At 40.4% G+C, this 27,684-nt stretch overlaps 1 protein-coding gene across 13 annotated transcripts in view; it reads right to left on the bottom strand.

Annotated features, from left to right (window-relative positions):
* The window catches only part of NRXN2 (neurexin 2), a 631,600-nt gene that overhangs the window by 314,663 nt on the left and 289,253 nt on the right, over window positions 1–27,684 (bottom strand). For all 13 annotated transcript variants that reach the window (XM_075281756.1, XM_075281763.1, XM_075281760.1 and 10 more), the window contains 2 exons: window positions 17,099–17,289; window positions 6,153–6,326 (listed from right to left, as the gene is read on the bottom strand). In XM_075281756.1, the coding sequence (XP_075137857.1) occupies window positions 6,153–6,326; window positions 17,099–17,289 (365 nt within the window). The remainder of the gene's footprint in view (window positions 1–6,152; window positions 6,327–17,098; window positions 17,290–27,684) is intronic.

Here is a 27,684-nt window from a genome sequence, read left to right as displayed (position 1 = left end):
ATTTTTTTTAAAGTATCAAAACATTTCAAATACTATATAAATGTGGTATCACCGCGTTCGTACTGACACGTAGAACACAGGTAACATGTCATTTGTACCAAACAGTGAATGCTGTAAAAATTAAACCCATAAGAAAATGGCACAAATGCATTTTTACTCCAATTGCACCTCATTCTGAATTTTTTTCCAGCTTCCCAGTACATTGCACAGCATATTGAATGGTGCCATTACAAAGTACAATTTGTCCCACAAACAATAACCCATCATGTGACTCTGTGAACTGAAAAATGAAAAAGTTATGGCTCTTGAAATGTGAGGAGGGAAAAACGAAAATGCGAAACCAAAAAATGGCCTGGTCCTTAAGGGGTTAATAAATTTGCAAGAATATCTACATTTGTTTTTTTCTGTCAAGATAGGAGTTAAGTGTACATTAATGAGAAATAAAATGAACTTTTTTGATTTGGAATAATTTGTTGTATTTTGGGCACCTGTGGGGACTGAGGGGCTTTAAAAAGGGGGCAACTAGAGTAACAAATCAAAATGATCAAAACTAGAGTTATTTAGTTTTAGAAAATGACGACTGAGGGTTAAAATATATCTATGAATAAATATGTTAAATGTTAGTACATAGATATCTGGATGCCTTTATTGAGAATAGCAATACTACAGGTTGTTATTCATTTTGATATTGGGATGTTGATCTAATGATTTATTATGATTGCAAGATTGGGAATCAGGAAGGAATGTTTTCCTAAATTGAGAACTTTGGCTTCTACCATTTGGAGTTTTTACCTTCTTCATGAGCAACTCTGCACAATCATAGGATGAGCTATAAGAACAGCATGCTGACTGTATGACAATGATAGGCCACATCACTCACCATAGCACTGCAGCTGCATTAAACAGCTGATCAGCAGGGGTGCTAAGGGTCAATGTAATATTGATGGCCTATCCTATCTAATGAATACTAATGCACAGCTAAATCACAAAAAATTAAAAATGAATGAATATTGTAGCAGGAAAGGGGGGGCACCAACTTAATAGTTAAGGATTCTCAACAAGAACTTATTACTGATATTTCAAATTACATTACTATGGTAGTTCTTATCTGTTCATGTAGTTATCTGGAAAAACACTGCACTTGTCTATTACATTGTATCTGCTGCAGCAAGGTTTTATCTGCAATAGTCCCCTGTTGAGATCAATCTCATTTTGTATATGTAATCTGATCCTATCTTTGCTGAAACTGACTGCAGTGGTTGTCTGAATAACCACATACAACGTTTTCCTTCAGTTCCTTCATATACCGTCTCATTACAAATCAATAAAGATATTCCTCTAACTTCTGTACAAGCCTGAGCTTACAGAGAGCAGTAAAAGCACCAACCAACAAATGGCTGGACAATTAAGGCTTGGTTCACATCTACGCGCAGGTTTCTATTTGGAGGACCTGCTTGGGGACCCCTCGAACGGAAACCTAATCCACATAAAAAAACAGTTACCTTAGTAAACACGTAGACCCCATTAGGGTCTATGTGGCTTCCGTTTGTTTTCTGCTCGAAAAAAGCGAAAAATGCGGAGAGAAAAGCGTTGCTTGCCGCACTTTTCTCTCCGCATTTTTGCTGCGGAGAGGTTAATGAAATGCCTGTACGGAGACCGGGCGCAGATGTTAACCCGAGCCATATAAATTAATCCATTAATATGAGTATAAGGAAAATGTTTGTCCTCGTACCGTGTTAGCCAGTGGGTAGGAAATATAAAAAAACAAAGAACTTGATAGTCTTCAGTAGTTGATACCTTTTTAATGGCTAACTAATAGAGATGAGCGAACACTAAAATGTTCGAGGTTCGAAATCCGATTCCAACAGCTGCACACTGTTTGACTGTTCGAACAGGTTTCGAACCCCATTATAGTCTATGGGGGGAAATGCTCGTTTCAGGGGTACGCAACATTCGATCAAATTCTACTTACCAAGTCCATGAGTGAGAGTCGGGCTGGATTCTTCCCCCGCGTCCTCTTCCGGCCTTACAGTGTAAGCAGCCATTTTCTTGTAGCGCGGACATGTGCAGTCGGCTCTGCCCAGGCCTGATGCCTAAGCAGAGTAAATGCAGAGCCGGAAGAGGACGCGGGGGCGCTGCGCAGGGAGAAGACTTCTAAGAGAAGAACTAACGTTGATTGGCAATGTATAGCATTCTGCCAATCAACGCTGGTTCTGCATCGAATCTTAACTTCGAACAGCTAGTAGTATTTGATCGAGTACGAGTATTTCGAATACAGTAGTATTCGATCGAATACCTTCTCGATCAAATACTACTCGCTCATCTCTACTAACTAATAATGATGACAGATTACAACGTTTCGGAACTCTAGGCTCCTTTCTCAAGTAAATTTACTTGAGAAAGGAGCCTAGAGTTCCGAAACGTTGTAATCTGTCATCATTATTAGTTAGCCATTAAAAAGGTATCAACTACTGAAGACTATCAAGTTCTTTGTTTTTTTATATTTCCATTAATATGAAGCAGAGTTTCCATATTACCACAGAAACAGAAGAATGTCCCTGACTTACTATAATACTGTTTTTTATGTTAGGAATTACCATTCAGATTACTGTTGAATACTATGATTTTTACGATGGTGGATTTACATCACATTGGTCAGGTCTGTGACATTAAACCGCCATCATTTCCAGAATTTAAAGACTCCACATAATATTCACAGCTATAGGGCACTGCTTATAGGTTCCTGTTTCTGTGAATTAACTTTATAGTAAGAGAAATCTATGGAGCACTATCTAGATCATGGTTATCTCCTCACATTATGTCATACAGCAAGATCATTTTTTACTATATTTCCCTATTAAAGTTTACAGTCGTAGTGACATGTGGGAATTTTTTATTGGTTATGGTCCTATTACTAAACTAAATGCACAGACATGCTCAGCTGAGTGATGTACCTGCTCAATTATGATTGGTTCTTCACCGCTCTCCTAGGAGAGTCAAGCAAGTTGCATAAAGGATCACGAAAAGTCTTGGAGTCTGTACACCGGGCACCGGGGTGCAGCAAAGCAGTTTCTAAAATGTTACACTTTATGCTGAAGCTAACAGTTATTACATCTGTCTCTATAAATGTATGGTTGTCATTGATTGGTTTACCAAGTCACATTAAGTAAAATTGTCCCTATAATTCAATATGTTTAGGACTGCACACTGAATTTAGACATCAGGCAGTGCTGGTCTCTTCCCTTCCCGCAGCATAGATAATTCAATAATAATACAAATACAAAAGCTCCATGGTAGAGGCCTTACAGTGATAGTAGGTACAGATAAAAGATGAATAAGCTAAAGAAGATAGTAGGAGGGATATCACAACTTAAGGATCTTTCAGTGTGACCAGGGACGTAACTTGAGGGGGTGCAGAGTGTGCAGTTGCACTGGGGCCCAGGAGCCTTAGGTGGCCCATAAGCACTGGCATCAGTACTGAGATTGCAGCTTCCATCTGGTCCATAAATCAAGGAGACTCACAGATTACCCTAACCACACTAAGGTGGATTAAACTCCTTAGCTCTTTTAACTATCACTATCAAGAATTCACCGTAGGGATGAGGTAGGGGGCCCCGGACAAAAGATTGCACCGGGGCCAACAAGTCTGTAGTTACATCACTGAGTGTGACTATAGTTAACTCTCCTCCTTGTGTAATTTGGAAGTAGCAAAACTGGTCAAAGGACCTGGGGAGTAGACAAAAGTTGTTCATTATTGCACTATATAGTGAACAGAGGCAGGGTCAGTGCTGCAGCTTCTATTGGACCCAGCGATCAAGTGATCCCTGGGTGTCCCCTGGTTTAGGCATAGGTTAAGGATGGACCACAGTGTGCTTTCTCTAAATTGTAGAAAGTGTATACATAATATATCACAGATTTCCACTCTTTGTACTTTACAGCCCCATGACGCGTGACATTAGAAAACAAGGTCTTCTGTTATTCCTTTGGATGTGGTATTGCAGTTAAGCTACAAGTTGAATAGAAACGACCTATAAAACCAGACATAGCTGGCCATAGGCTGACCATTCACATTAGACAACCGATTGATACATTATATTATATATATTTCAGACAGTTGACGATCAAGCAAAATTGGCAGGTTTAGCTAATATCCTTCTAATATGTATGGGCAGGGGTAGACAAAAGTGGTACTGCTTGTAGAAAAACAGCCTCTTCTAAATTGTGTTTCAATTCCATTCTGAAATGACTTTACATGAATGGCATCTACTAAAATGATTTGCTGCTTTATTTTGCATTGACTTCTGTACCCATTTTTGCTATTATAATAATGTTACATTGTATCATGTGAGGCAGCAGGTCCAGTTGAGGGCGTTTTCACACCTGCGCTTGTTGTCCAGTTTGTGCATTCCACAGGGTTTCTGTCTTCTGCCCCGACGAAACTGGACAGGGGACGGAAACCCAGCGGTCAGTTTGCAAACCCATTCACTTGAATGGGTTTGCAGAGGTGACCGCCCGTGTGTGTCTTTTGCCTGTCCGCAGGGAAACCGTTTTTTTACAAAATGTTTTGCATGTCTGACTTTGTGTCCGGCTAAAAAAAAGGTTTCCCTGCAGACAGGTGGAAGATGCACATGGGCGGTCACCTTTGCAAACCAATCCAAGACAGCAGGTCCAATTACAGACAGCTACTTCCTCCCCTTATGAACTATAACTTGCAGTTATTTGTGGTATTTTTTGTTTTCTATACCTGATCTTTATATATGTGATGAAGTGTCCCAACCATTGCAACACACATAGGGGTAGAATTACTAAGGATGGATTCACACAGAGTAACGCCAGGCGTTTTTTGTGTGCTTTTTGCACATAGCGCCGCGTTAACGCCGCGTATACGCCGCGTTAATGCCAGTCAACGCCACCGCAAAATAGCGCGGCGTTAACGCGGCGCTATGTGCAAAAAGCACACAAAAAAACCCTGGCGTTACTCTGTGTGAATACAGCCTAATAGTGTCTAAGTTCTAGTGCAAAGTTAAACTGTGCTAGATTTATAAAAGTCTCTGTTGCTGTTTGCTGTCTGGCATGTTGTTAAAATGTCTAGTCTAAAATTACAAAACTAGTCAGTTGGCCTAAAAAATGCTAGTGCATTTTTGGCGCACAGTGTCATGGTGCCATGCGCCAAAGTCCATGCCCCTTTTCATACAAGTTGTAAAAAGTGTCTAAAACACTTGAGAAATGCGGCACACAGCATATTAGACAGTTTTTTGGTGCAAACTGTCCCAGAATTCTGGCGCATTTTGCTAGTTAAATCTCATGCATATTATAGAAATAAACAAGTGAACTCATCTTCAAAAATCCATGGTCTTTGATTTTCTGATCTACTAGGCAACACTTATTTCTATGTACCCAGCTGTCCCAGTATAATTGATACATCTACTAAAATGATATAGTTTAGTACTGATAGGGAAATTAGATTGTGAGCCCATATGGGACAGTGCATGCTCAAATAAAACACAGAGACAGGGCCAAGCGGCACATGTGTAGCACCCAATGGTGAATAGAAATATAAACGTGTGGGTGTAAGAATACCAATCACCTTATAGGGTTGTGAAAACAGTCACAAGCACCATAGATAGGCACTGGTACTGATTTTATAGAGCGTCCCTCTCTAGGTGAATGACAGAAGCTGGTAGCTCGACACCCTAGGGTGTTTGATAGATGCACTGGAAGGACCGACAACCTGTGGCTGGGGTTGTAGCTGAAGGAACCGTGCTCCACCAAGACTTGTATCCAAGAAAACAACTTTATTTAACGAAAAACAATCACACGATGAGGGGTACAGCACTTTATCAAGTGTGTACAGCAAAAGGATTAAGTGCTGTTTTTATCCCTCTGATGTACACACTTGATAAAGGGGTGCTGTACCCCAAAATGCGTTGTGTGATTGCTTTTCGTTAAAGTCGCTTTCTTAGATACAAGTCTTGGTGGAGCGCAGTTCCTTCAGCTACAACCCCAGCCACGGGTTGTCGGTTCTTCCAGTGCATTTATATGGGACAGTGACTGACAATGTATGTAAAGCGCTGCGGAATAGGATGGCACTATACATGTAAGCAAAAAATAAATAAATAAATAGTTTAAGACTAGAAATGTTTCATTCTTACCATCACAGCCTCTATCAACAGGGCCTACTCGATGGAGAGCATCAGTCAAGAGATCAGGGAGACGACCATTGAGATCCACAGAGGCAAGACAGCCCTGAAAACCATCTCTAGATGCAACCAGCTTCGGAAGAGTGGCATACATATTTCTAGGCAGTCCACCAATATATAGTTCACCTGGATTTGAGAATGCAGACAGGGAGAAAGGACAAATTGAATTTAAAAAAAAAATCGAAGAGAGAGTATAGGAGAAAGAAATGTTTTAACAGTCGTTCTAAGGCCTGGTTCACATCTGCATTCGGGTTTCTGTTCGGGGAGACCACTTGGGGACCCTCCAAACGGAAACCTATATGCATTAAAAAGCATTACCGAAGGAAACCCATGGATTCTATAGACTATAATGGGGTCCGTGTGGTTTCCGCACGAAACATGTGGAGAGAAAAATCCTATAAGCAGCACTTTTCTCTCCGCATGTTTTATGCGGAAACCACACGGAACCCATTAAAGTCTAAGGGGTCCACAGGTTTCCTTAGGTAACCGCTTTTTAATGCATATAGGTTTCCGTTCAGTGGGGTCCCCAAGCAGACAGATGTGAACATGCCTCAAGCAAATAATATGTGCTAAAATGTTACAACACTGTCATCAGTACGGAGATATTAGATAGACTAACAAGATACCAGGGAACATTTACATTACACTGTAAATAAGTACAATGGAACGAGCAGAAAGCACCAAAATGTCAGGAAACTAGACTGTAACATATTGGGGTATTTCCCCCAAAATGCATAAGATTTGATAGGCAGATACCACCAAATAATAAACTTGGGGTGCAACTCGGCACAAGTCAACTAATGTAAGCAGAAAGGTACATACGTAACAAACAAAGCAAAGCGTGCAGACTCAAGGAATTATAAAAAATATACAAAATATTTTATTGTCACATATTGCATAAAACACTTACAGCCGTTTATAAGAGAATACAAGGCCATATACAAATGATAGAATACATGCCACTGCTGATCTATAGGGCATAAAGGTGAGAGATATAACATACAGTAGATGAGGTCCTAACCTCATTTCCACTCCCTCTGGATGATGTGATACGTGTGTGGCCACATTGCTTCATTCCCCCATCTCTTACTATAAACAGAAGCCGCTACCTGTCGTGCAGTACACGTAGGTTTTCTTCCTCCTGTATTCGTATTTATTCGCTGTCTGTGGTAGCGGCTTATTACAGCCAATCCTTTAATCTAGTCTATAAGAACTCTGACACTGCCTTCACTTTATATCACATTTATATGATTTAAATTGTGTATCTTTGTAGATCTACTTTATACTGATATTTCTCTTATTATAGCCAACTTGCTTTGAATATTCCATTTACATGGATAATCCGGCTTTAGCAAATATACATAAAAGATATGATAGAAAGGAAAAATATAAATGTGTAATGTGTAAATCCATGACAGACACATAAATAGACATATACTGTATAACTGTACATGCATTAATGGATAGATTCTGGAGCTAGCGACAACCTTCTGCCCTTCAATCTTTTTATTTTTTTATTTACCGTATATACTCAAGTATAAGCCGACCCAAATATAAGCCGAGCCCCCTAATTTTACCACAAAAAAATGGGAAAACTTATTGACTCAAGTATAAGCCTAGGGGGGAAATGCAGCAGCTACTGGAAATTTTCAAAAATTAAAATGGTCGGAGTTTTTGGGTGCAGTAGATGCAGGGAAAGGAGATGTGGAGGGGGTGTTTTGGTTGTCTGTCTGCCCATTCCCTGAACTTGAGGACTATTATTTTTTCCCCCACTTAGAATTCAGCCTGGCTGACTATAGGGTATCTGCAGTGCTACTATTAACCCCTTCCCGACGGAACAGGAGCACTGCAGATACCTTATATTCAGTGGTCCGGGCACTTTCAGACACAGGGATACCTAATGTGTATGTGTTTCATAGTAATTTTCTACTTTTATATGTATTCTAGGGAAAGTAGAAAATGTACAACTTTCTTTTAAATTTTTGTTTTAAAGCTTCTTTTTTCCCCCACTATTTTATGGGAGATTCTATACATTGATATAGCGGCTGGTAATAGACCCCCCACCCTAAAAAAAATATATATTTTTTTTTTGTTGACTCGAGTATAAGCCGAGGGGGGCTTTTTCAGCACAAAAACTGTGCTGAAAAATTTGGCTTATACTCGAGTATATACGGTAGATTAATTTTTGGGTACATTTATGGAGTATTTTTTAGCGGAGCACCTTTGTATATCTTTCTGTGGCATGCAGTTTTCTGGGATATTGTAGGCTAAGGACAGGTTCACAACTGCGCCCGGTCTCCAACTTTCACGTTTCTTTCTTCTGCCCGAAAAACTGGACAGGAGACAGAAAACAGCAGTCAGTTTTCAAACCCATTCATTTGAATGGGTTTGCAAAGTGTCCACCTGTGAGCGCCCGTGAGCGTCTTCTGGTCTCTGCGGCGAAAATAGTTTTTTTGTAACCGGACAGAAGGTTGGACATGCAGGACTTTGTGTCCAGATAAAAAGAAAAAGGGTTTCGCCGCGGAGACTAGAAGACGCTCACTGGCGCTCATGGGCGGACACTGACAGCCGAGTTTCTTGTCGGCAGAAGACGGAAACCCACAAAGCGGAGACCAGGCTCAGATGTGAACCCGCCCTTATTATTGTTTGTATTTGGGCTTATATTCCCTTTTTTTTTTTTTTTTTTTAAGTTTTTAAAGTTTATCAGCCCCAAAATGTCTCCCAAACCAATTTGAGCCTTTGCTGAGAGTAAAAAGATACCTTAGTGACTTGAAACATAGTCAAATACATACTCAGTACTGTTATGGTTTTGAAGGCATTTTGAACCTGACAGACTCCTTTTAAGTGTTTTATGCAATATGTGTGATTAGAAGATTTTGGACATTGGATGTGCAGTTTTTGCTCTGGTTTTTACGTGTGTACCAGTATTGCTTACATTTACCAAAAGGGTATTCCCATCTACAGGATATACCATAAATGTTTGCTAAATGTGGATAGTACATGTGGTAACTTCACCTGTATCAACAAGAGCGTCCCCCCCCCAACCTACTTAGATGGCCAACAGCTGTCACACACAGGGAAAGAATGAATGGAGAGGTATTAGCCTATGTACTCGACTTTCTCCATTTACTACTATGAGGGTTGTGGAAGCAGTCAAGCAATGAAATAGATGAAGATAAAACTGAATTACTTAAATGACTTCATTACGTCTTTAAAGCCAACTTCGTTCAATTACCATAAAGTTTAATATATGAGATTTTATAAGGTCATTCATTATTGCTTTTGATATCAAAAGGTTAAAGTCAAATGATACTAAGACATGTCACATATTAAAAAGTAGGAAAGGGCTATCGGGAAGCATTTGTCTACTGCCATTGTGAATAAAGTATCAAGCGGTGAGAAAAAAATGTGAAAGATTTCTATTTTTTGGATACTTTGATGAAATACAGTTAACCCTCTCTTCCTTATCCCCTCCGCATGTCAATCACATCTCGTATTGTACATGTGATATGCACAGAAGGAAACATTATCAAATAGAAAGATATGTATAAATAGAAAAATCATTCTGTATTATCCATGGATTCTCAAAATGCAGAGGGTTAATGGTGATGACAATAGTCTTCTTTCACAGTTTCCCATTAGATGTATAATCCTAAAAGCTGTGGTCCTTGTGGTAGAAGTGGCTCTTATTGAACTATCTACATTCCCGTGAGATGGGATTATCTGGTCCTTTAGTAGAGTCTCTGACACTACATCTGTACTGAGACCATTGCATCCATGGGAATGACGCTTCCCTTATTCATCAGCTCATACAGCAATGGGTATAGCTGAGGTTTTATTATAGGACTCTATAGGACTCTATTGGGTAAGTAGGAAAGGGAATTCTAGTTTACCCATGTTGATCTAGACTTCCTAGATATGAATAAATATAAATGAGTATTGAAAATACTGTGAATTGTAAACTCACTGTTACAGAAACATGGCTGAGATAGAAATAGATCATTGTAGTAACAAAATGTATTGACTATTTCTCTCAGGTTCAATAATGAATTGTAATTTTTTGAGACAAAGCCATAGGGCTCGTTCACACGGGGCAAGAGGGGGTCGGATTTTGGCGCTGAATCCACGTCATAATCCCCCCCCCCTCACAATAGCGGTGTATATAGACCGCTAGCTTACTTTTTTCCGTAAGCGGCATGTTGCCCCTCACAGAAAAAAGAAGCGAGCTGCCCTTTCTTCAGGAGGATTCTGCGGCTGATTTAGCCCCAGCGTCCACTTCTCAGCAGCACCCTCCAGACTGGGCCCATTCATTTGGGCCTACTCCGGAGTGGGAAGTCGCGACAGTTGGAAGCCGCGACAGTCGTGGCAGGCGCATTTTGGCCCTCTTCTGATGTGGCTGCCCGCGTCAGAATCAGGACCAAAATCTGCCTGTGTGAACTAACCCTAACTAATAAGAATGTCAAAGTCTAGTTTAGACTATAGTTTGAGAACTACACTTACAGTTTTATAGTTTTGCTAGATCCATACATAATCTATTGGGATATTTGAAATATTTAGGACCTGGTCACGTAATGTTTTTACAAATGCTATAATAGATATAGATAGATATAATGTCACTGTACAGCAAGATACCTGCTTTTGCACATTTTATAGACCTTCTGCACATGCTCAGGCTATGTACAATGACTGTAAAGTGTTGTTTGGAGAAAGTTCAACCATCTCAAGTATCACACTGAGACACAGTCACAGAAATGCTCCTCATGAGCCCCCTCCATCTACTTTCACTCCTTCCTGCTAATATGTTAGACCTGAAGGGCCTCATACAGGCAGCCCTGAAGGACAATGGATACGAGGAAAATCCAAAGAATGAGAATTCCAAAAAATATCAAAGTTTTCTTTTACCTCATCTTGATAAAAAATGCAACAATTCAGCTATGCAGGACCTTTTTAAAGCAATGACGTGACAAGTGGAGGCATAGCTTCAATATATAAAGGTGTTTTGCAGGGAAAAAAACCACCCTGCTCTCGATAAGCTTTATTACTAATACATAAGCAGGTTGTCTTGATCCTCAATGATTACTTTTGCAGAGTACAGCAGGGTGTCACAAGTCTTATTTCAGTTTCTTCCCTGCTGACGTTCTGACTCTTGTTAACATGAATGATTTTGCTTTATTATATGAACCTGTAGCAGGACTAGAGCTGAGTCAGTGATGTCACATAGAGCAGCGGAGGCAGCATGTCCAAGCTTCCATCATATCGCTGCTCTCTGATCTGAGCAGCATGTCCAGGCTTCCATCATATCGCTGCTCTCTGATCTGGAGGAGCATGTCCAGGCTTCCATTATACTGCTACTCTATGCTCTGGAGGAGTATGTCCAGGCTTCTATCATACTGCTGGTCTCTGCTCTGGAGGAGCATGTGCAGACTTCCATCATACTGCTAGTCTCTGATTTGGAGGAGTATGTCCAGGCTTCCATCATACTGCTGCTCTCTGATCTGCAGGAGTATGTCCAGGCTTCCATCATACCACTGCTCTCTGATCTGTAGGATCAAGTCAGGCTTACATCATACTGCTGCCTTCTGATCTGGAGGAACATGTCCAGACTGTTATGTCAGTCCAGGTAGCTGCAACGGGGCTAAGGGATAGCAGTAGGGAATCTCGCCCTGCACTACTCCCACTAGCTATCCCGGTCCCTGCCTCACGGGTGTGGGTCGGCTGTACTCAGGCTAAGCCTGACCCCGACAGCTCCTCTCTCACTGATACCGTAGGCCTAGAGGGAAGTGGGAGAAGGAATGCCCTATAAGACCTCTAGGGACTGGAGACTAAAGGGGGTCACCCCTAACGAACAAGTGAAGCTGCTACTGACAGGGACTGACAAGGGTGTGCGCTGACTAACAACACAAGCAGCACACAGGAAACATGTGGGAAAGGATTCCCCCAAACCAATATGGGAAGGAACCATACACTAGGAAACAAACACAGGGAAACTGAGTAGAAATCAAAGGATAAGGCAATTCACTCACACAGTCAATTATACACAGAGGAAGGATTGGTGAACACAGAAGGGAAAACACACAAACCAACTTGTTCACCCAAACCTCCCAAAAATCAACCACGGAACTTCCTCTATCCCAGAACACCACCTACTCCTCCTGCTAAGGCCTAGCTCTGTAAAAGCGACACTCAGCACAGAACCATGGGAGGTATGGGTTTAAATACAGAGTAGAGACCACTCCTCCCAGGTGCAAATGGGAGGACAGACTAATCAACCAGGAGATAAAGCTGCCTACCAGCAGTGCGCGCATGCAAGTCAGAAGGTGTGCACCAATACTCACGACAGGACAACCCCGCAGCGCCAGGATGCCACCCCAGACACCGCGCAGCCAAAAACTCCCCAGGTAAGAAAAATAGAAATTAAAGAACCTAAATACTCCTAACACAGACTCCCATCATACCGCTGCTCTCTGATCTGGAGAAGCATGTCCAGGCTTCCATCATACTACTGCCTTCTGATCTGGAGAAGCATTTCCAGACTTCCATCATACCACTGCCATGTCCAGGTTTCCATCATAAAGCTTACTTCTGATCTGGAGGTGCATGTCCAGACTTTCATCATACTGCTGCTCTCTGCTCTGTAGGAGCATGTCCAGGCTTCCATCATACTTCTGCTCTCTGATCTGGAGGAGTATGTCCAGGCTTCCTTCATACTGCTGCTCTCTGATCTGGAGGAGTATGTCCAGGCTTCCTTCATACTGCTGCTCTCTGATCTGGAGTAGCATGTTCAGGCTTCCATGATACTGTTGCTCTCTGATCTCGAGGAGCTCCTTTTCATTGAGTAAAGCTTTCCAGTGAAGGGAATTAGCTAGTAAGCTTTATTTTTTTTAATACCTGCATAAGCCCTTTAAACCTTCAGAGAGCTAACCAAACCACACCTTTATTTATCACCAGTGCACCAGATCTCCTGTGGAAGTGGGAACTGGTTACATTGGTTGCATCTGTCCACCTTGCTCCTGCAGTATGAGGCTGTATGCCCAATCCTTTCCCTGCTATAGTTCTCTCCCCTTTTAACCACACTGTGTTTTTTGGTTGGGCCCTGAAAGAGCATTCATTGCACAACCTGCAGTGCTGTGTAGTACACTGTGCTAGGAGCGGTACCCTGCTAGAGAAACCATGATATATCCCACTATATGCCTATACATGGGGATATTTCAGGTATGCAAGTGACTGTATAACATACTGTGAACAAGGCATTACAGAAGGTCTCTTCACTTGTTGCTAATTAATCTGCACGGCACCAATGTAGTATACAAATTCCCCAATAGCATTGGCTTTTTATTAACAAAAAATTTACTATTTTTAGAACACAGAAGTGAGCCGCTATGAAGTAGTTATCTTGTCAGACAGTAAACATTGCGCATTTTCAGTAATCTACAATGAAGAGTAGAATGTGTACGCACTTTTACGGTTTTAACTTATTTATGACCTTCGATGTAGCTGAAATGGGATGAAAGAAGTTCCGCTGTTTTGACATCAAGAATAGTGATGTCTTCTGCAGCCAACGCCATGCTGTAAACAGTACACAGAGTGTACGAAAAGACTTCTTAAGAAACCTATTTTAAGAACATCAATTACCATAGTTGCCAACTAAGATATCAAAGGATGGGTTTTCAAATATTGTACTTACTAACAAATATCTTGGGAAGTAATTAGGGAACAAGTAAATCTCTGCCAAGCCTGAGTTACTTATAAGTTGCATACATGAGGAATGTCGAATGTTTGACATAATAGAAATATCCAGATTCAGGTATTTGATACACTATTTATATAAATCTAAAATTCTAGGATCATAGATTTTCACAATGGACAAAAAAAATCTTCAACAGAGAAGGTGGGCCTACCTTTAACATCAGCTATTTTTAAGTTATACATCCTATATTAATTTTTAACTATTTTTTTACTTCTACATGGCAGACATAGAATAAAATGGTTACGTTCTGTCTGTTTAGCCACCACTAGGGGGAATTTTTTGAATACTATTTTTAACCCACTATAACCGTGGCCTATTTTGGACTTCAAAACGTGACACTTTCTTTTATTTCAGTTTTCCCACTCCACATTTCAAAGTTCATCATTTTTCTATTGCTCCATCATCATACGTTGTAAATGGGAGTTTGTGTTTTACAAGATGAGTTATATTTTTGATGCCAGTATGTAGGAGTTTCATCTTGTTTAGAGTTGTGTTATGTTAGACTATGGGAAGACTGTGTGCAAAGGCGTCACTTCTTTCATTGTTTATAGGTTTTATTTTTCATGAAGCTTTTTAAAATAATTTTTATTAGAAATATATTAACATGACAATGTCACACCACTGCACTACACATAGTCCAATAACACAGGACAACAAAGATTTTGCTTCCTCAACCCTTTTGAGTGTTTCTTATGTCATTTGAGCTGCTGATCATGAAAATCTCCTCGAAATTTTCCTGTCACATACCGTTTTTCATATATATATATATATATATATATATATATATATATAATCCATATTATCCACAATATATGTGTTGTGCTGTTATATATTTTATAGGCAAGCAAAGGCATGAGTTCGTTGCATTTCATTGAAGTTTCAATACGTCATTGGAACTATTAGACTACGCACACGTCTGGTCGTTGCCTACAGATGCTGTACATATCTGCTTGCAAAGATTCTGCAAGTTATTTCAAATATAATCTACTCCAGTACAATCTGCTGTAGCTAAAATGTCTTGTCAGTGTCAGAACAGTCACAGGACTTTCTGTTACATTTGAGGGGAGTACAAGCTTAAGCCATAAAGATGCACAATGACTCCTCTTATCATGAAAGCCTATGAGCTGTACTTTGGATACAAGATTGGTGATCAAGGAAAATCCTGGACTCCTCTGTTATGAAAGATGTGCTGTTGATCTGGCTGAGAGGTTCTCACAAGTCAGTACCGTTTGTTGTCCCAATGATATGGTGGCAACTGAAAGATCATCTGACCGATCGTTGTTTCTGTCTCACCAATGTCTCTGGTTCCTCTTGTGGAAATAAAAAATGCATTGAATTTCCCAATCTGTCTTCAGCTATGATACCAGTGCCACATGATAACACTCTTCCAGCGCCAAAGCCACCAGAGACATGGACTTAGAGGAGGCAGCCAATGAAGATGTTGCAGTCCATAGGTCAGAGATGAGGAACGACACTGATTCAGACTTTGAGCCATATATGTCTGGTGAGCCTCATTCAGCCAGAACTGAATGACTTGGTCCAGGAATTATGTTTGTGAAAAGCAAATGCAAAGTTTCTGATTTCAAGGATGGCATTTGCTGTCATGTGGTATAAAAGTTTCTGTCTTTTGAAACTGCCAAGATGACTTAACACAGTGTTCTGAACAAGAAGACAACCTGTGTTTCAGCACAGACAATGATGGGTTGTTAACAGCTTTAGGTTGTGTGCATGAGCCGAATCAGTGGCATCTCTTTATTGATTCGTCAGTGTTAAGTCTCAAGGTTGTCTTTTTACACAATGGTAATGTTCATCCTTCAGTACCTGTTGGTTCTGGTGCACACATGAAAGAAACATATGAAAACATAGAACTGTTGTTGAAACACATCAAGGACAGCAACTACAACTGGACCATCTGTGGAGATGTAAAAGTTGTGGCACTGTACCAAGTACTACTGTTTCATTTGTGAATGGGACAACCGTGCTAAGCAGTCACATTACAGTTGAAGGAAGTGGCCAATCCATAACCAGTTGACTCCTGGGCAGAAAAATGTTGCACATAGGGGCAACACGGTGGCTCAGTGGTTAGCACTGTAGCCTTGCAGCGCTGGAGTCCTGGGTTCAAATCCTGCCAGGAACAACATCTGCAAGGAGTTTGTATGTTCTCCCTGTGTTTGCGTGGATTTCCTCCCATTCTACAAACACATACTGATAGGAAAAAAAAAGTACATTGCAATCCCTACATGGGGCTCACAATCTACAAAAAGAAAAATGTTGCACATAAAGCACTTGTGGACCCAGCAATGATATTTCTACCTCCAATTTTTTCCAGCAAATCTTGTTGCACTCAGTGACGAACATGGCGAACGGTTTCATCACGATATTGCCATGATGGAAAAAGCATTATCAAGGCTACTGGAATCCATCAATGCTGTCTAGCTGATTATTGCTGACTATTGCTAGACACTAATACAAGATGCACCAGACATTGAGTACAAAAGAAGATAAGCAGCAAAACACTTTTCATTCATCTGACCTAATAAGTGGTAACATTTACACGCATCATAGTCACTAACACTTAATCTCATGTTTCTCAAAATTTCTACATGTTACAGACTATCCAAAATTATATTTCTGCTTAGCTTTAATGGGTTTATAATAATCACCTGAAATTTTCAAGGAAACAAAACTTTTGTAAAAATTTGTGGTCCAGTGTTATCTCAACCCACATAAGCTACCCTCCTATTAACCCAAACCCAACACTGTCATTACATAGGGGGGATGTTGCAAAAATAATGACCAAGGTCACTGGTACATAAGGTAAAAATACTTTCTTTTATTTATTTTATTTATTTTTATTTTTTTGTTTTTTATTTTTTTTTAGTAGAGTTCACCATATGGATTAAATTACTGTACTTTAAGTTACTCTTACGTTAGTCTACTAGGATCCCCTTTATAATATGGCTAGCACCCAGCAGCCATCGCACTAGCACAACTTATGCATAGCTTTTGCAATATAATATTTCAGCATGGAATGGGAAGGGAAGGAAAGAGTAAAAGTTAAATGAATAAGGATAAGAAATGAATATACTGTAAGTACAAATGCATGAAGAAAAATAATAAAACATTTATTGTTGTCAATGTTTATTCTCACCCTTTAGGTCAAGATTGCTGGCCCCTGTGGAGTGCTGTGTGACTGTTCTTCCATCAATTCTTAGCGTGTGCGCATTTCCTGGATCTCTGGAGACAGCAACACTGTGCCATTGGTTATCATTCAATGGTCGCTCTGAATTGCCTTTCATCAAGGAAGGCCCATTGCCAAGGTCAAAGACATAATGTATATACCTAGAAGATGCAAATAAGCACGCATATAAATCTACTGTGTAACAGTTCATGGTTATATATAAATAGACTTTAATGTTGTTTTAATGTAACATGTTTGACTTTCATTGGAATAGATCAGAACATGATATTGAAGTCCCTTGAAATTTCAGTAGAAGCAGTCTACAACTTTTTTATTGTAACAATTAGAGATGAGCGAGTACTATTCGAAACGCAGCCAGAACACAGGGGGTTAAGCGGCCGGCCGCCGGCAAAGTCAGCGCGCCGGCCGCTTCCATTCATTCCTATGGGTGCATGCTATTCGAAAAGGCCATTTCGAATAGTACTCGCTCATCTCTAGTAACAATGCAGCACATAAAAAAGAATGTGTTCATTTCTCGTGTCATGCTTCTTAAGAAATCTTCACTTTTGTGAACAAATTACACTCGACTATTAAATATAAAGTAATGGATCTGCCAACACATCCTTTCATATTCTGAGGATTAAAAAAAAGTGCAAAACTTGTGGCATAGGTCTCAACTGTTTAACCAGTATTGTTAGCAAAAAAGGATAATTTGTTTTAAGACAAAACTAAAATATAATGCGACTAAACCATCAGCTGTTCCTTGCAGCCCCATCCCACTGAAATGCCCCTCTGTTGCCCATCTACACTTGCCCCTCTTTTCCATATGACTGTGCCATTTGGCCAAAATTCTCTCTCCTTTCTCTGTATCTCTGTATATGCTATGGGTTTTTTTTTCCCAAATTTTAGTAATTGAGCTTGTTGTATTGACAGTTCCATTGCCTCGCTATCCCTGACAGAACACATTTATATAGAAGTAACAATTTCCGGCACTTAATGGTTTTAACTAATAGAAGTTTACTAAATAGTGTAATCCAAGTTTATAAAAGACACACTGTGTGACACTTTGGTCCAAAATTTTTCTCAGACAACCTGTGTACAATAAAGTGGAAAATAAAGAGCTTCAATATATTGTGTATAATCAATGGTGTAACTAGGAATACTGGGGCCGCAAGGCGAATATTTGACATTGGGCCCCTCCCACCCCATTTTTGACCACCCATGAACAATTATTATACTATGGGGTCTTTTCAGACCCCAGAGTATAATGATCAGAGACCCAGGGGAGAAAACAAACATAAAAAACAATGTTACTTATCTCTAATTGGCTCTGGCGTACTCCCCACTGATTTTGGCCATATTCAGTGTTGGAACAGATGTCATCTGACCCAGGCCAGCGTCTCGATGCATAATGACGCTGTCCTGGGTCACGTTCACCAAACAGTCCCAAAGCCTGCTGGAGCCCAGGAGAAGTAAATAAGAGTATTTTTATGTTATCTCATAACATAACAACGAGCATTATACTCTGTGCTCTGAATACAGGTTGTGCACAGAGACAGAAAAAATACTTCTGTGTCTCTGTGCACGCTGCAGGCTGCTCCTCCTCCCCCATTCCTGTTTCACTACTGCTTCCCGAGACAGGAGGGGGGGGCACTTTAAAGTCCTGTATCTCAGGACTCGTTTGGGCTATAATTTTAGACTCATTTTAAAGATGAAAATCTCATTTTTAAAACGATACCAAGTTCTTCATAATAGCCCTTACAGATTTTTAGTGAATTGCTGTTAAAAACGCTGTCAGGAATTGAGATCTTCAATGAGATCTCAATCCCCAAAAGCATTTTCAACAGTGAATAGCTTTGGCACAGTAGGGGTTAACCTGAAGACGTTGGTATCATTGTAAAGTGATCCAAATAACACCTACAATATACTAGCATTACATGTAAGACAAGCAAGAATATATACAAAAGTAAGAAACTGAATATTAATGGAACAGGTATATTGCCTATGTCATACATGGACTAAACAAAAATGTATCATCCATATTGTATACACAAATCATAGAACAAGTAAAGCAGAAATATCCCATTAAATAAGCAGGTATCTCTAAAATAGAGTAGGAGCCGGCCCAAGTTTCTATACAAGTATGTACATAAGTAGAGAGGCATTGGCTAATCGGACTGCCAGAAGTATATAGGACACTAGGAAAAAGAGAAAATGGCAAAATACTACTGTCAGGAAAGGATGGTATGGTGTGCAATGAAGAGGCATTGCGGTACTATAAAAAGTCTATCTCCTTGGTGAGGTACCAAGAGAAAAAGGAGACATGTCAGATGTCATGTGATCTTGTGAAATCTAGCTATATTGACCTGGTCCCTCTTGTCATGCCCCAAGTACAGCCATGTCATAAGAGAGGGGAAAGGGGGAAAGGAATGGAAAAAGCACACATTATAGGCATGCCACCCCTCTTTACATAGGACTGAGCTGTAGTATGGCCATGTGACCAATGGACATGATGTCACTTCCTGCGAAGGGAAATGGCGCTCAATACAACCACTTTACGTTCAGACTGTGGAAATAATAGGCAGTTTTAGTAAATCTACCCAATATTTTTGGGCCATTGGTTGAAAAGACCTGTCCTCATGACAGTAATGTCATTGAAGCAACAGTGTTTGGTGGCATTTCGCCATGCCACTGTAACTATTATACTGTATATTCACTTTCAGCGACTATCTGATGTGATTAGACCGTATTTCATGCTTATTTTCCCAATCAAAATTCATAGATATAATCAACGTTAAAATGTGCCAACATAAGAGCCACCGTGCAGTCCTTATACAGAACGTGTGTAACGATACATAGCTAACATGGTTACTACAAGTGGTAATGATTTAGCATGTCGTACTGTATTATGTGCCTTAGTGTATGAGTGGGGAGAGAAGAACCGGATACTGATGTAATGGCACTACCAGAAGCTGGTGATAATAGAGCTCCAATGTATCACAGTGTCAGCCTACTTTATGTATGCAAAGCTGCAAATTACAGAGACCTAAAAGTGCTACTGAAAGGAGAAAACAGAAAAATGCTTTTAAATTATACAGAAAAAGATGGTTATAATTACTAAGTGGAGGAGTAAGACATTCACATACTGTATAATGCATCAACCATTTTGTTTTAGGACTGCACAGTGCTATGTAATATACATGCTCTGTGGGCGCTTAATTCCTGGTGGAATTGCTCTTTAGCACTGCAGGATGTGAGCCGCGAGTATGTTACATGAAATATCAGTCACCTGCCCTGGATTTGCAGAAGTATGGCCTGGATCTGGGTCTGGATTTACATGTGACAACCCCATCCTCATTTTTGTGTTGCCAGTATAGTTTTAAAGTGTATAGGGAAGAGGAACTCCCAAGTTAGACAAAAATTCTTCCCTGCTATATTTTTTAAGGCTGTGGATTATGCGGTTGTGGCCACAGACACGACTAGCAGACTGAACCAGAGAACTCGTGTGCTTAGAAGTATATCTTATCATAGCTAACACTAGATATTATACATTCTCTACTGCTGATTCTTCTATTGATCTGCAAAAAAGTTACGTTGTAATAGCGTCTGTAAGACCTGGAACAACTGCTTTATTCATAGATTTCTGTTGCACCAAAGGAACCTGTCTGACTTACCGCTGTGTAAATCATCAATTGCACACTATGACAGAGAAGGATTTGGTTTGTATCATTACTTTATATTGTTCTGAAATTAGGCCCCTTCCAGAATCCAAGCACTGAAATAGCATTTACAGTTATTTATACCAGCCCGATCCTGTCCTTATACATGCATATTCACTACAGCAATTTATGAATATATTTGGGAATATCAAGTTTGTAGCTTACATTGTACTGTAAGACTGACAACGTGATATGTAATAGGATCAGCACAACAGTCCCCAAACCTCCTGTTGGGGAAATAAGAATATAAAACAGGTTGGGGTTTAAGCTGTAATACCCTGTTTCCATAAAATAAGTGGAACCATCAGTTGTCTATCTCCATGTCTTAAAGGGGCTCTATCAGCAAAATCATGCTGATGAGCCCCACATATGCATGAATAGGCTATTCAGGCACCGTAAATGTTATATTAAACTACCCCCCCCCCCCCCCCCGTTTTAAAATAATACCCTATAAAAGAATGTGATCAACTTACCCATCGTGCACCGTGGGCGGGCATTCAGGGTCCGCCGTCTTCTTCATCCACGCCTCCTCTTCCTGCGATGTCCTCGGGTCCCATCTTCCTCCGGCGCTCGCAAACTGACATTGCTAAAAAAAATGGCTTGGGCGCATGCGCAGTAGCCGTAGTAGAAGCCGCATGCTACTGTGCATGCGCCCAGGCCATTTTTTTTTAGCAATGTCAGTTCGCGAGCGCCGGAGGAAGACGGGACCCAAGGACATCGCAGGAAGAGGAGGCGTGGATGAAGAAGATGGCGAACCCTGAATGCCCGCCCACCATGCACGATGGGTAAGTTGATCACATTCTTTTTTAGGGTATTATTTTAAAACGGGGGGGGGGGGTAGTTTAATATAACTTTAGCGGTGCCTGAATAGCCTTTTTAAAGGCTATTCACGCATATGTGGGGCTCTATCAGCATGATTTTGCTGATAGAGCCCCTTAAGAGTAAGAACTAAAACCATATTTGTCACATAGTTCTCTTAGGTCCGTGTCCATGTTAAGGGGACTGTCTTATCTGGACAACTCCTTTTCTATATTAAGATTTGATGAAAAGTAAATTCAAGTGAAATATAAGGTTCTGCTGTCTCCTTCAGATATGGGCATATGTACTAATGGAACAACACCTACAAGATACAGTATATGGCTATGTACTGTAGCTGTTACATAAATGTTAATGGTATATTATAAACTGCCAAAAATCTGTTATACTTTGTGGTTATGTGGCAGTTTTTGAAACAAATTGTCACAAAAATAGTGACAAAACCGCCATGTGTAGCATATATGCAGGGGGTTCTAAGAGTTCATTCCACTGTCAAGGGGCCTCATATTGTGTGGGGTCACCAAGGATGCATAACGTCGGCATGTACTACAAAAGGGCATCAGAATGAGTGGAGGCACTAAGAGGACACTGGACTGTGCAAGGGCACTAAGGGGCATTGTACTTTGTGGAAGGCACTAAGGGGGCATTATACTGTGCGGGTATATTAAAGGGACAATGTACTGTGTGGGCACTAAGTGGACATTATACTATGTAGGAAGTCTAAAAGGGGCATGATACTGTGTGTCCATACTAGGAGTGTATCATATTGTGTAGGGGCACTAAGAATACATAATGTTGTGAATATTTCAAAATTTACATGAGCTACTAGGGGAATATTATATTGTGCAGGGCAACTAAGGGGTCATTGTACTGTGTCGGCACTAAGTGGGCATTATACTATGTGGGGGCACAAGAGTGACATTATACTACATGAGGGCACAAGACAACATACAAAAGCTCAGAATAGACAATAAGAAAAAATAGTACATTCATAACAAAAAGAAATTGTTAGTCCATTTAGTTCTCTGTGGTGAGTGATCTACACTTAGCCTGATGTTGATTATAGAGCCTGACCGCACTTGGGAGGAAGAACCTCCGATAGTGCTCCTTCTCACACTTGAGGTGAAGCAGTCGGTCACTGACAGTACTGTCCACTGCGATCACGGTCTCATACATGGGATGGGAGTTATTCTCCAGCATGGAGCTCACCACGGACAGTATGAGTTGATAGTTGATAGTTATTATTTTCAAGGGCACCCTTGTCATTTATGTTGGTGACATTTGAGGGCCACTGTGGTTTTGGTGACACTCTTAATGGATTAGTAAAAGTTATGCTGTTCAACTTTTTGGGTTTTGTGTTTAAATGAATTTCGCGTTCTAGGGTCTGAACATATGTTGCTTCAAAGGCTGGAGTCTGAAGTAATTAAGAGTCTGGTAATGTGGAAGCTGGGATTGGCTGCAGAACCAAAAGACCACTGGGCACTAAGTAGATATTATATTGTATAGGAACACTAAGTGGGTATTATATGTGTGGGAGTCCTAGGGGATAATTATGCTGTTTGATGGCACTTAGAGTTCCTAATGTATGGGACGTACTAATTGGGCATAATGCTGAGTAAGTATTTAATGGGCATTATAATGTTTGGGGGCACTATACAGTGTTATGGTATTATACTGTGTGGATCTATTAAGGGTGCACTGTACTGTCGGAGAGACAGAAGGGGACATCATACTATGAAAGGCACTGAGGGGCATCTTACTTTGTGTTAGGCACAAAGGGGTCATTATTAGAGATGAGTGAACACTAAAATATTCGGGATTCGAAATCCGATTCGAACAGCCGCACACTGTTCGACTGTTCGAACGGGTTTCAAACCCCATTATAGTCTATGGGGGGAAATGCTTGTTTCAGGGGTACGCAACATTCAATCAAATTCTACTTACCAAGTCCATGAGTGAGGGTCGGGCTGGATTCTTCTCTCTGCGCAGCGTCCCCGTGTCCTCTTCCGGCCTTGAATTCACTCTGCTAGGCATCGGGCCTGGGCAGAGCCGACTGTGCATGCCCGCACTACAAGCGGCCATGCGCAGTCGGCTCTGCGCAGGCTCGATGCCTGGCAGAGTGAATTCAGAGCTGGAAGAGGACACGGGGACGCTGTGCAGGGAGAAGACTTCTAAAGGTAAGAGAAGAACCAGCGTTGATTGGCAATGTATAGCATTCTGCCAATCAAAGCTGTTCTGCATCGAATCTTAACTTCGAACAGCTAGTAGTACGCGATCGAGTACAAGTATTTCGAATACCGTAGTATTCGATTGAATACCTACTCGATCAAGTACTACTCGTTCATCTCTAGTTATTATAATATGTGGAGTATTAAGTGCGTATCATACTGTGTTGGGACACTAAGGGGACATTATACTTTGTGGAGTCAAGAAGGTGTCATACTCTGTGGGACACATTAATGGAGCATCATACTGTGTAAGAGGCACCAAGGTTACATTGCTGTGTGGAGTCAGTAGGAGGGCATTATACTGTGAAAGGGTCCATTCACACGCAGTAAACGCGCGCGTATTTTGGCAAAATACGCGTGTAAAAAATACACATGTAAAAATAAGACTCCCATTGACTTCAATGACATTTTTTTACACGTGTAAAAAAACGCATCAAAAAACACATCAAAATACACGTGTAAAATGTCATTAAAGTCAATGGGAGTCTTATTTTTACACGTGTATTTTTTACACGTGTATTTTGCCAAATGAGCGCACGTTTACTCTGTGTGAATGGACCCTAAAGCTGTATCCCATGTTGTGGAACTAAGGTGGTATCATACTATGTGGGAGGCCATAAGGGAACATTATATTGTGATAGAACTCTAAAGGGGCATTATGCTCTATGGGTGCATTAAAGAATCAATATAATATGTAAGAGGCACTAAGTTGACATTATAGTTGGTGGATGCATTATGGGGGCACTGAACACGATTTTAGTTGGATAAAGGAAACTGGGCAGGTTTAGAGGCATGGTTGATATCCCACAAGCAAAGCAGGAACTGGGTTTTGTATTCTGGGATACTAATCTGAAGTCTGTATTAATTAAGAGGTTTGCCTTGGCCTTGAATTAATTTAGCAGTCTATGGTCTATGGTATGACTTCATTTTGGTCTGAACTTATTTGTGTTGCTATGGAAGCTGGGTCGGCTGCACAAGCGAAAGCCCATAGGCAGTCATTAGGAAAAATTGCCAAAGAAGTCTGGGTCAGACGGAGAAGAAAAGGAAAGAGAATTACAACAAAGACGAGTGTCACCTATGTGTCACTGGATTTATAGTGGATCACTTCTCCTGACATGTCTGTTATAGTAAATCCTTGTATGCCACAAAATGTCTCTGTGTAGTCTAGGCCTAATAGATAACTTAGAGTTACTATTCTCCATAGTCCATACACAGTCTCATATGGTCAGCAATGTTTGAACGCCGTCAATACGTAGGGGCAAAGCCCCTTGAAAAGGAGAATGTCAACTTCCAGTTATCAAGCAGTGACAGTGGAGAAGAGGTGGGAAATTTTGGGATATGGCCTAGGACCTAAGGTCTACTTAATGTGCCAATTGTTAATTGCCATTTGTTATAATTGATTTCGTGAATAATATAATATGTATATTGCTTTTATATAGGCTCAGTCTATTCTATCACATAATAATGAGACCCATTTGGTGACAACCCCATTAGGAATTCATGTTGGAGCCAATCACTTGTCACTATTGTTTTTTTCTTAGAGTTTGCTTTATAACCTATTAGACTTAGCTGATGGTACAGTATATCCTGTGCATAATGGAACCTAATAAACCCTAGTCCAAAACAAATGACATGCATTTCAAAATTGTGTTGATCTCTCCCAAAATATATATTGCATTTCACAGACCGTTTTAGCTGGAGACAAGCATTCTCCATTTCCTTATACATCCAATATTCAGATGTATTTTACCTATACGAAATAAATTCCATTTTAATTGAACCTGACACTTTTCCTTCGATATGCAAATTGCACTGTGGGTAACAGAACAAATGAGGACACATGAACAGGCTTTTACAGAGATATATTATAAATAGAGCTTACTATATCCATACTCCATCTGCGGTAATTCTATACTTGTTACTGACTTAGCCACAGATTTCAACCCATACATTGAAAAGAATGAAGTCTAAGGCTAATATTTTCATACTGATTATTTTGCTATTTGTGGGTAGGCTTTCAAAAACTGCCAACCACATGTTAATCTGCACCACAAATGTATAGCAACTTTGTCAGAACTTACTCTTAAACTAATGTATATGTGAAGCTTCTTTATATGAATACATTAAAGTTATAAAGGCTAAGGCCCCATGTAGTGGACTGCAGCCAAAAAGCGCTAAAATGGAAACACCACTTCAAACAAGGATTTCTCTGGGAATAAGATGGCTAAACCAGTGGGAATTGAAGTGCATCCTGAAGATGAACTGTTGAATGACATAGCCACCCAGTGATCCAGTTTACAGGAGAGCCATTTTGTTATAGCTATGTGTATGTCCCAACTCTATATGCCTTACTGTCCCCGATAACTTGCTGCACAATAATGTCTTATCACAGAGGACAACAAAAGTCATCGAGAAGAGTTGAGGAAACGTTGAGCCATAATGTTGTTAGCATGCTGTTAAACTTTGCTGCATCTGTTCATCAATAGATGAATTTAACCTTAAAAATATTACCACTTCTCAATACTAAATAAAGGATCAATACTAGAGATGAGTGAGTAGTACTCGATCGAGTAGGTATTAGATCGAATACTACGGTATTCAAAATACTCGTACTCGATCGAGTACCACTCGCTATTCGAATGGAAAAGTTCGATGCAGATCCAGCATTGATTGGCCGAATGCTATACAGTCGGCCAATCAACGCTGGTTCTTCTCCTACCTTTAGAAATCTTCTCCGTGCAGCTTCCCCGCGGCGTCTTCCGGCTCTGAATTCACTCTGCCAGGCATCGGGCCTGGGCAGAGCCGACTGCGCATGCGCATGCGCAGTCGGCTCTGCCAGGCCTGATGCCTGGCAGAGTGAATTCACAGCTGGAAGACACCACAGGGATGCTGCACAGAGAAGACTGCACGGAGGATCCAGCCCGACCCTCACTTGTGGACTTGGTAAGTATAATTTGATCGAACGTTGCCTACCCATGAAACGAGCATTTTCCCCCCATAGACTATAATGGGGTTCGATATTCGATTCGAGTAGTCGAATATTGAGGGGCTACTCGAAACGAATATCGAATCTCGAACATTTTACTGTTCGCTCATCTCTAATCAATTCTAATACTAAGTCGTAGCCCGAAATTTTTACTATTTTTTACTTATTTATAGTTATTTTATTACATTACAGTCCTTTTATTTTGTCCCTCAGTTCCTCTGACCCCCAATAAAACATTTTAAAAATGAAGTTATTCTCAAAAGTAACTTCTCTACACTTTGGATCCAATTTGCATTTTTCATCATTTTTATGTAATCACAAAATACTACAATTTCCAGTGGGAGAAGGTAGCCCTCACATGATAACAGGAGGGGATTGTTCAGGGCATTTCTAATATGCACCCAGGATTCTAGGCTGGTGTATTCTTCGCTAACATTGGACCACACAAATTGAAGGTTTTTCTGCCATCGTATTTTTCTTACAATTAAGACAAAAGAGTGAAGAGCAACAAGATGACATTTGTCTTATGCTGAGAATTGTATGACAAAATGTAAATGCTACAGTGGTGTTAAACGCTTAGCTATAGAGCCGAATGTACAATAGATCATATGTTGTTAAAATGTTATCCTTTCTTAAGCTTTTATCCTTTTATAAAGTGGTTTTGAAATGAATCCCTGTGAAAGAATGACACAATCATAGTTATCCTGTTCCTCACAGTATGATTGTCTATGAATGTTGAGTTGTGAGACATTGCCTACATCAATTTGTAGCTTTGCTCCATTACTTCACTCTGTACATGTGAACGTT

Source organism: Leptodactylus fuscus, chromosome 7, assembly GCF_031893055.1.
Source record: "Leptodactylus fuscus isolate aLepFus1 chromosome 7, aLepFus1.hap2, whole genome shotgun sequence".
NCBI classification, from domain to species: Eukaryota; Metazoa; Chordata; class Amphibia; order Anura; family Leptodactylidae; genus Leptodactylus; species Leptodactylus fuscus.
This window is presented reverse-complemented; position numbering and strand designations above follow the sequence as displayed.